At 39.1% G+C, this 15631-nt stretch overlaps 1 protein-coding gene across 3 annotated transcripts in view; it reads left to right on the top strand.

The window, feature by feature from the left end:
- Nucleotides 1-15631, top strand: part of ARID5B (AT-rich interaction domain 5B) — a 367300-nt gene that overhangs the window by 309938 nt on the left and 41731 nt on the right. For all 3 annotated transcript variants that reach the window (XM_082268249.1, XM_082268251.1, XM_082268250.1), the window contains one exon: nucleotides 3350-3447. In XM_082268249.1, the coding sequence (XP_082124375.1) occupies nucleotides 3350-3447 (98 nt within the window). The remainder of the gene's footprint in view (nucleotides 1-3349; nucleotides 3448-15631) is intronic.

Genomic DNA, 15631 nt, shown 5'->3' with positions numbered 1-15631 from the left:
TGGAAGTGGCATGCAATGCCAAGCCGCTGCAAGCAAAGCCAACAGAATACTGGGTTGTATAAAAAAGGGGATTCACTCCAGAAATAAAGAGATTATTCTTCCACTCTACAAGACTCTGGTCCGGCCACATCTGGAGTATGCTGTCCAGTTCTGGGCACCGGTCCTCAGGAAGGATGTGCTGGAACTGGAGAAAGTCCAGAGAAGGGCAACAAAAATAATTAGGGGAATGGAGGACATCAGCTATGAGGAAAGACTACAAGCACTGAACCTATTCTCTCTGGAGAAGAGACGATTGAGGGGGGATATGATATCGATGTACAAATACTGTACTGGCGACCCTAGCATAAGGAACAAACTATTCAGAGAAAGGAGATACAATAAGACACGTGGCCACTCACTAAAACTTGAGGAAAGGCGGTTTAACCTTAAAGTGCGTAAGGGGTTCTTCACTGTAAGAGCGGTAAGGATGTGGAATTCTCTTCCACAAGCAGTCGTATCAGCGGGGAGCATTGATAGTTTCAAAAAACTATTGGATGGACACCTTAAAGACCACAACATACTGGGGTATACAATGTACGGTTAAAAGCAAACACACACACACATCATAGGTTGAACTGGATGGACTTGTGTCTTTTTTCAGCCTCACTAACTATGTATCTCTATGTATCTCTGACACTACAATTACTTTTTTTTTTTTAGATAAGATATCCGTAATTAAGGAAGTGCATTGTTTGTGTGTTGGCCAACTATGGCTGGGTTCACACTTTTGCGATGACAGACATTGTATGTGATTCACACTGCATTGCTGTGCAGATCACATGTCTGTCTGGCTGAAATTGACTGTATGGCTGAAATTGCATTGCATTTGCACCAAAATGCACCCTTTTTTTGGTCTGCAGTGGAATCAGATCGCTTGGGTGTTCGCACCCATGCAATCCGATTCCTGTACCTTTTTATAGCTCGCATCTGGGAACTGATTTTGGTGGTGTCAATAACTTTACACTGACACCCCCAGAGGTTTCCAGATGTCAGTGTGAACCAGTGTGCGATTCAGGTGCGATGCGGGAACCCACACTGAAATCGTAGGGTTTCCCAGATCGCACCAGTGTGAATCGGGACAAAAGGCAGCTATACATGGATCAAAATTTGCCTGATTCAACAGTAAAAAGCTCCTTACTGTCAGAACACAATAGCACAGTGTAAGTGATTCACCCATCCACATCTAGCGTGTAAATAGAGAAATTGGATTATTATTTTTTTTTTTTCGTTCAACCAATTAAAAAAAAAAAGAATGTATAGCCTGCCTTATAGATGTGGACTGAGAGAAAAACAGTAAAGCATAAACAATACATAGCACTGCAGGAAAGAGTCTGTAATAGGCAAATATGGTTGCCCCATGTACATATATAATGAGAATTTTTATAAGGAAATTCTTTTCTTTAAAAAAATGCACAGTACTATTAAAATATAAGTAAAAGCAATATTGTTCATCTCCTAGAAATAGAGAAGACATTAGTATTTACCATTTACTGTATGTGGCTGTAGTGGATATGAGGAATTTTTCCCTGGTCAGACAATTTCCTAATGTATGGAATTTATTGCAGCTGAATGTATTTATCCTGTTGCAGCTCTGCAGTAAATGTAAATCAGTATCTTTGTCCTGAAAGCATATGAAAGATGTATTCAAGTTTAATGATTCTCCTCTGTGACTTGCAGAAAACTAGGACACTCAAATAACTCACCAGCCAATAAAGTCTGTGAGGAATCCAGCATATGTACAGATTATACACAGATATTTGTCATGTCAGTGTGTTATAACTGTAGTATGTGAGCATTTATATAAATTTATAATGGAAGAAACAATGATTAGTGGTAATCTGCAGCAACCAGTCAGAAATAATGCAGCTTCAGTCAAACAGCGAAATGCAGCAGTATTTTCCCTCACCAAAATATTGCCCTTCTCATTAGAGTGTCTTTTAATAGAGGTTTCCACCGGCCGGTGGAGGGAAGGAGTGGGTATGTGAGGGGAGTTTAGCTGATAGGGAACAATTTGGGACATTGGAGTTGGTGGGGGTGTTGCTTGGGGGAGATGTAGATGGGGGGCTGATTGGGGTTTGGGACCCCCCCTCTCTGGGATGGCTGACTGACCTGGTCTGTGCTTTTTTTGTACTTTTGATGTCCAATAAATATATTTTATATCGCAAATAATAGCCTTTGAGGTGCTTTATCCTGGTGGGGATTTTTTTGATCGATCAATCTATCTGTGTGTGTGTACTAGAGCAACCCATTTTCAAATTTGTGATCCTTAAAATCTGCTCCGAAATTAAATATTTTCATTACCATTTGTTTGAAGTTCTTTTAAGAATTATTTTGTTTTGTTATTTACATATAACTTGCCCATATTGGTACATATTGTTTACAATTATTTGGTGTTTTTGAATTACTTACATAGAAATGTATCATTATAATGTCTATATTTACATTTATTTGTAAACTTTTGGTAGCGCTGATGAAATGAGAGAGAGTGGCTTGGCCCAAAAACAGTAATGGCTGCTTTGGAGAATTAAAGCAATTTGAACACATTTACAATTGGTTCTAGTGCTCTGTATGTGGCTTATTCTTTGACTAGCCTGCTGTTTGAACAGTAAGGCTTTATGTACACACAGCCTACTTTAAACGCCGGCCGCGGGAAATTGCAAAAGGCTGCAAAATCACTCTGCGATTTTATTGCAATATTTCTGCGTTTTGCAGAAATATTCACCTGCGTTCATGAGAGGGAGGTTGAAACTCGCCTAACTACAGCAGTTCCTAAACTCTGCTAAAAGCATAAGTGTACATTGACACATAGGCTTTTTATGGAGTTGAGTTTGGGAGCAAAAAAGCTCCTAAACTCAAGTTTAGGAACTGGAAGCCTTAAGCACCAAATGCACCTTGATATTGTCTATCAACGCTCTTCCCTCTTGTAAGCATGCATTTGCTGTTTAACCTAATTCTGCCCTTCCCGCTCTTTAGAAGTGTTGCTGTGCAAGGAGTTACAGGAGCCAATCTAAATACAGATTCAAGATCTTATACCAGCTATATAGAAAAATACATTGTATGATTTGTTAAAAGAAACCTAACTGCAGTAATTGGTGTTTATTAGCCTGAAGTGAAGCTCCGCTGTAAACATATGTAGGCTAGACTAATAAATGTCAATGTCTGATTGCTGTGGGGCACTGTACATCATGGCCATTTGCACTTTGTTACACAATAAACTTATGTTGTATAATGCACAGAATATAATTGCAATATCACAATGTGGATAATATAACAAATCATTAAAATAAAAGCTCTTGTTTGTATTATACAGATTACTGCACGGAGGCAATGGAAACATATCTATGATGAACTAGGTGGCAATCCAGGAAGTACAAGTGCTGCTACATGCACACGTAGGCATTATGAGAGGTAAGAATTCTAATAAAAGGCATTTACTCCAAAGATCTTTGGATCCTTGTGTGCATATCAAAGGCAAACCTGGGCCAAGATAGGTACATACAACTGATTTCCTTGTGAATAAAGTGATGTATTGGGGTAGTTTCTACTTATTTCAAATGGATTTTTAAATCTGACATCACTTTTGATACACCTAAGCCCTCTCTTTATGGTGACAGCATTCTGTGTCCTGGACTGGTACATAGGGGCATGCTTTTTCATCAAAGTATTTATAAAAGAGTACAGCTGGGCTAGCATTTTAACTGAACCTGATCTAGTTTGGATGTTGACCCACGATTATCAGTTTTCCCTTCTATAGGCACTGTACTTTTTAACCGTGACTGTAATGTTTAATTTGTGTAAATATTAAAACCAGAATGCTGTTCTTAATGCACCAGTAGAGCTACCACTGGACTGCACAATTCTGCATTTTACATGAGCTAAAGGGAGTCTTGTGACTCCTGCCATTAACTTTTGCATACGTTTCCCAAGGTCTTCTGCTGGCTTTATCCAAAATTAATCAAAAGGACTACATATTTAGCATTGTTGCTGCCTTTTTCGAAGCTTTTTGTCATAGATCCTGCCCCACGAGTTCTGTACAGGTGATGCATCTAAAATGGCTTGGTAAATTTAGTTTCCAACACAGTTTTTTGATCAGTTCCATATCTGGTCATTTTGAGCATTCTTTGTCTTTAACATTTATCCATCTGTTTTTGTTTTGTTTTTTATTTTTTAATGAATACATTCTGAGATTGATTTGATGCAAAAAGCTAAGTTTACTTAGTGCTGACATCTCTCTTAGTGCAGAATTTACCACTGCACACATTTCAGATGTTCTTGGCATAGCACATAAGGTAACATAGAAAAAATGTTAAAATATTAGCAGAACAAAAGGCTTATGTAATTGTGTTTTGTCAAAATGGAGAAGTAGAATATTGTCGGTGTTGAATTTTTTTCTTTCTAACTTCAAGACATTTGGCAGATGTTCTTATGAGGGTTTTTTATGTGCATTTTAATGCACAATGACTATTACATGTAATTACATGCAGACCTGAAAGGGTAATATTTCAGGATGTAATGAAGGAGAGAAAAAAAATCTAGAGATCTGGTTTCATTGTTTAGGCACAGCTTCCAGATTTTTAAATGTATTGCAAATGTGAGGCTCCTTTGAACATGATGAAGAACTCTGTATACAGGTATGGGGTCCATCATATGCAAACTTATTCAGGAAGTTCTGAAAACTACAAATAAAGTATCTCTAGTTTTATAAAAAATGTGCTTATTTCTAAAAAATTATAATCCTTTACATGCAGTTACAGTATCTCACAAAAGTGAGGACACCCCTCACATTTTTGTAAATATTTTATTATATGTCTTCATGTGACAACACTGAAGAAATGATACTTTGCTACAATGTAAAGTAGTGAGTGTACAGCTTGTATAACAGTGTAAATTTGCTGTCCCCTCAAAATAACTCAACACACAGCCATTAGTGTCTAAACAAAAGTGAGTACACCCCCTAAGTGAAAATGTCCAAACTGGCCCCAAAGTGTCAATATTTTCTGTGGACACCAATTTTTTTCCAGCACTGCCTTTAACCTCTTGGGCATAGAGTTCACCAGAGCTTCACAGGTTAACACTTGAGTCCTCTTCCACATGACGACATCACAGAGCTGGTGGATGTTAAAGACCTTGCGCTCCTCCACCTCCTGTTTGAGGATGCCCAACAGATGCTCAGTAGGGTTTAGGTCTGGAAACATGCTTGGCCAGTCCATCACCTTTACCCTCAGCTTCTATAGCAAGACAGTGGTTGTCTTGGAGTTGTGTTTGGGGTCGTTATCAAGTTGGACTATTGCCCTGTGGCCCAGTCCCCGAAGGGATGGGATCATGCTCTGCTTCAGTATGTCACAGTACATGATGGCATTCGTGGTTCCCTCAATGAACTAGCTCCCCAGTGTCGGCAGCACTTATGGAGCTCCAGACCATGACACTCCCACCACCATGCTTGACTGTAGGCAAGACACACTTGTCTTTGTACTCACCTGGTTGCCGCCACACACGCTTGGCACCATCTGAACCAAATAAGTTTATCTTGGTCTCATCAGACCGCAGGACATGGTTCCAGTAATCCATGTCCTTAGTCTGATTGTCTTCAGCAAACTGTTTGTGGGCTTTACTATGCATCATCTTTAGAAGAGGCTTCCTTCTGGGACGACAGTCATGCAGACCAATTTGATGCAGTGTGCTGCATATGATCTGAGCACTGACAGGCTGCCCCCCACCCCTTCAACCTCTGCAGCAATGCTGGCAGCACACATACGTGTATTTCCCAAAGACAACCTCTGGATATGATGCTGGGCACGTGCACTCAACTCTTTGGCCAATTATGGCGAGACCTGTTCTGAGTGGAACCTGTCCTGTTAAAGCATCTGTGCTTTAACTCAATGTCATGGTCTTGGCATTCTACTTATAGCCTAGGCCATCTTTATGTAGAGCAACAATTTTTGCAGATCCTCAGAGAGTTCTTTGCCATGAGATGCCATGTTGAACTTCCAGTGGCCAGTATGAGAGTTTGAGAGGGATGACACCAAATTTAACACACCTGCTCCCCATTCACACCTGAGACCTTGTAACACTAACAAGTCACATGACACCGGGGAGGGGAAATGGCTAATTGGGGTCTACTCACTTTTGTTGCCAGCGGTTTAAACATTAATGGCTGTGTGTTGAGTTATTTTGAGGGGCCAGCAAATTTGCACTGGTATACAAAGCTGTACACTCGCTGTTTTACATTGTAGAAAAGTGTAATTTCTTTAGTGTTGTCACATGAATAGATATATTAAAATCGATATTAAATGATCAAACTTTTTAAAAGTTAGGTTTGACCAGAACACCCGAACTTCCCGAAAGTTCGGGTACGGATTCCAGAACCCTATTGAAATCAATCAGACCCGAACTTCGGGAATCAAAAAACACAATTTTGAAGCCCTAAAACCCAATAAATGCCCCTAAAAAGTGCCTAGGGTTCTGGGTCATGCCCCAGGGACTATTAATCACACAAAAAAGTTCTTAAAAATTGTCGTTTTTGATAGCCAATTATTGAAAAAATTATTGAAAAAAAAAAACATTTTGATTTCTTTGGATTTAGTTTCTTGGGGGGTTGCTAAAAGTGTACCTGTGAAGTAGCATGTCCAAAACCAGAAAAAAAAGATAATTTTTCTTAGAATTTTTATTAGCGCAGGGATGTGGCTCCGCTCCTATCACACCTGTATGTGTATATATACATATATTTGTGTGTGTATATATACCCCTATACAGACGTTCAGATGTTATGCCTGCCTCCAAAGACGCCCAAAAAATGCCCAATAAACGCCTGCAGCAACACACCTGGGCCAATAAGCGTATTTTGATTGGTTTGCACAATTTTTTTTTTGTGAGGGACTGCGACATTGCGGCGGACAGATCAGACCCGTAACTGACATTTTTGACACTTTTGGGGTTACCAGTGACATTACTACAGTTATCAGTGCTATAAATATGCACTGTTACTGTAAAAATGACACTGGCAGGGAGGGGGTTAACTTTACTGGTGATCAAGGGGTTAAGTGTGTCCCTAGGGGCGTGATTCTAACTTTCAGGGGGTGTGGCTTGTGAAGTAATCACAGAGCGATATCCTATACAGCAGGATCACATAGCCTCTGTCATTACTTAAGTGAGAATGACAGACGGCTGTGTTTACATCAGCCGTCTGTCCTTCTCTCACTGCTGCGGGAGATCGCGAGTGGCCGGCGGGCATCGGAGCCGCCGGTCACACGCGATGGCTCCCCAGCTGACGAGCAGGGACGGGAGCGCGCCTCAGGCGGCACGCGATCGCCCCCTAGCTCCTCCCAGGCGAGCACCGTACATGTACGACGCTTTGCCTGGGAGCGCCAGACTGCCGCCGTACAACTGTGGCGGGCGGTCAGCAAGCAGTTAAAATATATATTTTTGAAAGCATTTTTATTTTACAGCATTTCTTTACAGCTGCCTAAAACATTTGCACTGTACTGTGTGTGTGTGTGTGTGTGTGTGTGTGTGTGTGCGTGTGTGTGTGTGTGTGCATGTGTGTATATATGTTTGGCTGAAATTCTGTTTTATTCAGACTGACAAAAGTAAGCTTTGTTCTCGGTTTCCAAATGCTCTGCTGCTGTAAAATATATTTCAGACACAGTTGTGGTGTCATAATGCAAACAATCCGCTGCTTATTTATGACATGTTAATCATTCAACAATTTCTTAATGAAAGTATAATGGCTTAGAACAGGCGATTAAAAATAAATTTAGGCCTGACCACATCCTTGAGAGTGGTGTATGCATAACTCATAAATGCTTAAAATTAGAATGTGAACAGATATTTATTTCTTTTTGTCATAAACCAGCTGGAAGTTGTTAGAAATAATGAAATGAAAGGACAGTAATTTTATGTTGTGTAAGATATGATGGCTGACAGGTTTAAATTGCACCCAGAGTACAAAGACCCTACAGAAGCCCATTGATTCCCTGGACTTACACAGATGAGTGCAGAATAGGTGCCTCAGTCAAAAAGGAATAGAGCTTGCAGGAAGTGCACTTCATTTTGCCTTATACATATTGATGAAGCTATACTATCATCCATGCACAATGTTACTACACACTGCTAGCTATGATAACTTTATGACTACAATTATTCCTCTGTGTCTGAACTCTTCTGTGCTTAAAGCAGAATTCCATGCATTTGAACCATCTATCCATTTTCACTAGAATTTGTTTATCTAAGAAAATCCCTTTACATCCTTTTTCCCTGCAGTATTGTAGTCAGTCTGGTGATATCACAGAAACTTCCTGTTCTGTATAGAAATAATGCTGTGGGTTGCAGCATTCTTCCTGGATTGGGAGGAGCTCATGTCTCCATGTGAGCATTACTCCATCCTGGAGTAGTGTAAGCCCAGCCTGCATGATGATGTCCCTCCTAGGGTGCCTGTAAATGACAGGCCGGGCTTACTGGAAATGAGCAGAATGACATCACTGCCATTCCTTCTTCCTGAAGAAGATTGCGAGCGCTGAGCAGGGGAGTATAGCGCTAGAGCATGGAGAGGGTAAGAGTAAAGAGAATTTATATAATAATTTTTTTAACACAGAATGGCAGCAAAGTGTCCTTTATGACATGAATGGATAGATTAGTGAGTGATCCTCGGAAATAATTTGGGTCAGGAAAAAATGTGTTGAGTATAAATTGGCATCCCAACCCAGACTTTCACTGACTAGACTGCTGCATATACAGACACATGAAAGATGTGTTGTACAGGACTTCAATCATGTGAACCCCACTGTACAGCTCAATCAATGGCAGTCCCTGACAGGCACCAATCAGGATAATATGTGCCACTTTCCACATAACCCAGGCAAGCTTTACTGCGGTGAAACTAGTGTAAAGCAAATTTGGGATAGGTTTGCTTTCATCAGAGCCTTCTTAAACCAATAATTTTCTTTGTGGAAGAATTATTTTGATCACCTATTGTGCCCCCAATATGTGTAGTAATTTGCACACAAACTTTTTCACGTGCCAGCTTGGAATGCTAATGAGCTTCAATATGACGCCTGCAGGACCTTGCCCAAAGTCCTGAGGCCTTTTTTGACGGGCTTCTGTTTGCATCAGGTGGGTTTTGCAATCCCATACAGGTCTGTGAGAATGCAAAAACACGTTTGAAGCTGGTCAAATGCAGATCAGGAGGTGGTCAAATGCAGGTGAAATTCAACTGTCGGTGAATTCTGATTGATCTCCAACGCCTCTCAAACTGATGTCAAACCAATGCTATTAACACAAGCCCAAAACTCGTCCACACAGACCCGATCTCTTTTCCCATGACTTCCATATGTAAGCCAAACACACCCTAAGCCCCCTTCTCTTTAGAAGGCCAAAAGGAACAAAACTAGAGATAGGTAAAAAGCACAGCTTAAACAAAGGGGGAGGGTGAGTTGGATAAAAGGACGTTGTTATTATTAGTAAGGAATGAATGGGAATATAGGTTTGGGTTCAGCAACACTTTAATCCTGAAGATTTTAGACTCATTTCTCTACACTTTAATCCTGAAGATTTTAGACTCATTCCTCTAATTTTGCAAGTATAAACAGGCCAAAAGTGGTACAAAACCATAATTGTAAATGTTCTGCATTATTTATTATTTATAATCTTGAAACCTGTAATTATTTTGTTTGAACTGTTGTGTGTTCCCATAAAACACTATACAACTTAATATTTCCTTATAGCTGCTATGTAGGCTTTAGCACCTGTATATTATGCATTAGCTTTGCAAATGTTGCTGAATGGGCTGATCTAAATGACATTTTCTATGAACAAGTTATTTCTACCCTGTGTGAGCACCATGGAGGAGATGTCAATTTAGTGCTTCACTGCCAGTAGGTATTGCAGGCTTCTGTATCCTGCTGCGAACCTGAACATTTCTTGTCTGTGAGATATTAAATCACCAATGTAACATTGTGATTTATAGTTACTATTACATTTTCTTTTGTTTGCATTAGCGTGAAAAAGTATTTCAAATCACTTTTGTGGTTACTGCAGTTTAGTACTGTTTTTATTTGGCGTGATCACAGTCTTGTTAGAAAAAAAAAAAAACATTTGACCTTCCCTGTTCCAAAATCTGAATGTATGAGTAGATTGTATATGTTTAGGAGGCTCTAGTTTGACATCAGGTCTGTCTATTGTCATGTCACCACTTTATTGTCTTTTGGTCTGCTTAAGTCATCCTACGATGGAATTGCGTGCAAATGAAGTACTAGATCTGTAAGTTAAAAAGTATTTCATATATCTCCAGCCAACTTTGGCTGGGGTTATAAACTTAGTGATTGATATAATTTGCTCAATAAGAATATGTTAAAAATGCTTGCGTGCAAATTATAAAATGCTATAGTCAAGTTATTACGCTGGATTGCATGTGACCATTCATAGCCAATCAAGAATATATGGTGCAGGCTGGGAATGTATTTCTAGAAGAACTGAGACAAATGCTGAGCTGTTCTTCAGTATATCCGTCTGCTTGATAGTTCTGCACTAGTTATATGCTGTTTGTTCTGAAACAAGTAAAAAGTAAAATAGATTAATATAGAATCTTCTCTAGTACAGGTATGTTGTTGCTGTACATAATGTGAGAACTGTTTAATATAATACAAAGAATTACACAGAAAACAAAAAATAGCAACTAAATGTAGGACACTGTGTTACTGTATATGTAGTAAAATTCACAGTAAAATGTAGCAATTTAAAGTTTGAGAGATAAGGCATAGTCCTGACTGAGTCTGACTTATTATACTCTTTCTAGTTTTCATGGATAAAGGCAAATAGCTACATACAGTGTACCGCGCTGAGCCAATCAGGGAGAGTGATGTATTCTATTATTGAATGCAAAGCCTGCTCGGATTGGCGGAGTAACATCAGCCCGCCTCTCTGACTCTGCCAATTCGAGCAGGCTTTTCATTCAATAATAGAATACATCGCTCACTGTGATTGGCTCAGTGCGGTATACTGTATGTAGCCGAAGCTACGGTACACACGGTATACCGGTACAGGATTCCCATACAGCCAGCATCTTGAGATTACATCTACTGGTAATACTTATACTTAGGGTACCTTGGAGATATTATGAGAGATTACATGTATTACAGTACTTGGGGTACCTTGGAGAGCTATGAGAAATCTGATGTTTTTCAATGGTGTTGCCTTGCTTCGGAAGGGGGGTAGTCTTATACGGCGAGTATAGCCCAAAGCCTATGTTTTAACTTGAAAATTAGGGGGGTCGTCTTATACGCCCAGTCGTCTTATACGCCGGAAAATACGGTATTTAGAAGACAATGTCTGGAGTCTGGCATGATATTATGTGACATGGTCCTGAGGACCCTTGCAATATTCATAGTGGTCCCTGTAGTACCCCTTTTGATGCTAAAAAGCATTTAGTAATCCTCTTCCAATGTAAAAAAAAAAAATGTCTGCAAATGGTTAATCTGCAGCTTGTTTTTTTTTTTTCTGCGCTGTTAAGTGATGTCACCATTTTTGTCATCTGCTAATCACTCCATTATCTAAATATGTCTTTCACTGAGGCTTACATAATGAGATTCCTTTTCCATTTAAACTGCATGCATCAACCAAGTGTGTAAAATAAAAAAGTACTTTAACATAACCCAAGTGCTTATGAGTCTGACCTTTCAGGCAGAAAGTAGTCACAGGTGCTTAACCAAACCATCTAGTCATTAGAAAAATCCTTCCTTAAGGTCATTTTAACGCATTACTTACTGTTGAAAAGAGAGCGAAAAACATTGATAAAAAAAAAAATGCAACTAGATTTATTTTGGAAATCTGTGGGGGTTTTTTTTTTTCCCTTTGGACTGGTTTGCCATTGTCCTTATTTTCTTTTTCTGCGTTAAGTCTGAAATAATATAAACTATGCTTTATTTAGATCTATCCATGAAAGATGTAATAAACCATGTGCAGAGTTTCTTAAGTCTGTTGTTAGAAAATGTGTAAGGCTTCCCAGCCAGCAGTAATACATTTAGAAGTTTTCATATAACTTTTTTTTTTTTTCTGTTATTGCTAGTAATAGTCAAAGCTGAACCAAGGCTCTGATATTCCTGGCTTTTTTAGATTTTGTTGGATGAAAAATATATATGATTTTGGAGAGAATCTATTTGCTGCACACTGCTTTGTGGGCTTTCTAGAAAACTGAAAAAAATCTAACACCCTAACTGAATTTCTTAATGAGATTTGTTGTTTCTAAACGATGTATTTCTAGAGTTTGGTTTCTGCTACATATAGAACAAAATGTTTTTGAATGTAATTTCACAGATGTGATACAGTACATTCAGATGGTGCTATACATAACTTACATGGCTCTCATTGGCAGATGCAAATCAGAAGTGGAGATCAGCAAAGTGATCTAGCTTGGTGATAGTTGGAGTCTGAGAACAGGATCTTGCTGATAGAATCAGTGTAGGATTTATGTCTATGGAAATGTGAGCCACAATAAGCCACTGCTTGGTCTGGATGGTTCCTCCAGGGTTGTATGTATACTGCATTTAAAGATTTTGTAGAGATTAATAGAAAAAAAGGGTGACTCCGTACATATTTTTAATGTTTATAAAGAGTTTTACTGCTTGAGGGTGTCTGTTAAGCCAGATGGCTCAATATAGACAGGGGCGCAGTAACTCCTGTTTTTCACCCCCTGCACTCAACAGGTTCCCTTCCTGCTAGGAAGGGTGACGACAATATGGACTTTTTTGAGGTCTTGGTATTTTAAATAGTCAAATATCAATGCTTTGGTAAAATTCTGTATGAGTGCCAAACCCAGTGTGTTATGTGTTTATGAAATGTTTAGCTTGTGGAAAAAGAATGCTTTTAAAATAGTTATAACAAAAGGGTTAGCGTGAGTATGTGTGGATTTAAAGGGCTTGTTAAATATAATATTAAAACAAATCTGTTTCAATGTCTACAGCAGATGTTCAAGCTAATTACTTTATGGTGAATGGTGAGGGAAATGAAGACTAAAGTGTGTGCTGTTGACATTGAACTATATCTACTGTTTTCTTATATCATACATTATAATATTAGGCTGAAAAATAGGTAGTATGTTGCTTTGTTTATTTCCCAGAATAAAATATTTAAATTTGAATAAACCCATTGTTTGCAGCAACTTGTACTTTTACTACTTTAAGGCACAAATGTACAATGTACCCTGTTTAGAAAAACAAAACAGATATGTCTGCTTTGTATTGGCATACAGGACAGTAAATATCCTTTCTGTCATCATTACTTCCTAATAAAATGGTAGTATAGGTATAAAGCTGGATACACACTATACAATTTTCTATAGATTTTTTTCCTTTTAGGCCCCGTTCACACTGGGGCGATCCGACTTGCCGGGGCGACCTCCTAGGTCGCGGCGCGCTGCTCGCACCACGACCTCGGAACGGCCGGCACGGACTTCATAACATTGAAGTCTATGCAGGTCACTCCGGGTCGCCCCAAAGAAGCTCCGGACCCTTTTTCTAAGTCGGAGCGACTTATGTCGCTCCTATTAGAACGGGTCCATAGCTTCTTTATGGCGAGCGACCTACGGCGACCTGTCAGGCGACCAGGTCCTAAACACTTTCAATTTGTATGCAATCAGGCAGGCCCTTGCACTACATGGTTGAAGGTAGATCTAAAGGAAATCAAACAACAAACGTTTAGTGTGTATCCAGCTAAAGTCTGCTCTGATGGATGTAATTTGATTCTGCCACACAGTAACCTTTCATTATTGAGCAATATGCAAGAAATTTGCCATGGTGATTAATTGTTACGAACTCTGCAGTATATTACCATACACAGCATTGTACCTGTTTTTCTTCACTGATGTCCTCGGATGACTTCTACATACCATGGAGCAGACTGTTTTTTTTTTTTTTATAACCAACCACAGAATTAGAATATAAACAATTCTCAGAAAACTGTATTTTATCAGCTTGGACAAGAGCTAATGATCAATCATAATTGTTTTCTAACCTATGTAAAAAAGGACTGCTGGCGTTGGATTGGCTGCTATGGGTAATGCCTCCACATATCTTTCCTTCAGATTGTATACTTTTGAAGATGCCTCTGTACCTAAATACAAGGCAAAAGTGTGCCTGCTTCTTGAATGTATATTTCAGAAAAGGTGGGACGTAGGGAATGTGTGTCTTTGGAAGGTTGAAAACAGAGTGCCAGCGTTTGCTGTTAATGAGTCCTTGCTATTGGACGTTAAATTCACGTAGCCTAAGGCATGATTATTTGGATATGTCTGATTATTGTACTTGAGATTGAGCTTGCTGAAAAATCAGAGGTTGGGAAGGTCCACATCATGGCACATTGCCCTGAGTGGAGATAAGTGAACCTGAATAGACAGAACAGAGTTTCAACCCAGATTGCCTCAATATCCAAAAGAGTGAATTGGAAGGGGGACACTTTTCATGGTTTGTTTTTCTTCTCCTATAGAATATTGAGGAACAGAATTCTCACATTTTCAATCCAGGACCCCCCAATAAGTGAATCAACAAGAAACATGCTTTTAATAATGTTGGCATTTTTATTTATAATATTTGGAGAAATATATAATCTATATTAGTTGGTTGGTCTTTATTAGTTAAATTGGATAGACTTCTGTCTTTTTTCAACCTGGCTGACTACATTCTGTATTTGTCCAGTATATATACAGTATATGGTGTGTTCTCCTACAGATGCAATATAGCACAGACATAACGTATTCACCTCTTTATATGAGAGATTCTTTTTATATACTGTTTTTATACAAGTTTTAAGAGAGCCGCTGCCTGTTCACGATGCTTCTTTTTAACCACTTTAAGACCGGAAGGAGTTGCCCCTAAATGACCAGGCCCTATTTTGCGATTCGGCACTGCGTTACTTTAACGGACAAATGCGCAGTCGTGCGACGATGTACCCAAATAAAATTGAAGTCCCTTTTTTCCCACAAATAGAGATTTCTTTTGGTGGTATTTTATCACCTGTGCGATTTTTATTTTTTGCGCTATAAACAAAAAAAAGCGACAATTTTGAACAAAAAAAAAATGTATTTTTCACATTCTGCTGTATGACATTCTCAAAAAAAGAAAAAATTAAAAAATCTAATTTTTTTAACGTTTTAGGCCAATTTGTTTTCTGCTACATATTTTTGGTAAAAAAAATCGCAATAAGTGTATTTTGATTGGTTTACACAAAAGTTTTTTTTTTTTTACTAGTAATGGCGGCGATCTGCAATTTTTTTGTGGGGCTGCAACATTGCGACGGACAGATCGGACCCCTAACTAACATTTTTGACACTTTTGGGGGGGACCAGTGACATTACTACAGTAATCAGGGCTAAAAATATGCATTGTTACTGTAATAATGACCCTGGCAGGGAAGGGGTTAACCCTATGGGTGATCAATGGGTTAAATGTGAGCCTAGGGGAGTGATTCTAACTGTGGATGGGTTTGGCTTGTGAAATGACCATAGAGACATGTGATCCTATATAGAAGGGTCACATGAGCTCTGTGACCATTTAAGGGAGAAGAACGGTCGGTTGTGTTTACAACAGCCGACCGTCCTTCTCTCAGCGGG

This window comes from Pelophylax lessonae, assembly GCF_965119305.1.
Source record: "Pelophylax lessonae genome assembly, chromosome: 9".
In the NCBI taxonomy this organism is placed as follows: domain Eukaryota; kingdom Metazoa; phylum Chordata; class Amphibia; order Anura; family Ranidae; genus Pelophylax; species Pelophylax lessonae.
This window is presented reverse-complemented; position numbering and strand designations above follow the sequence as displayed.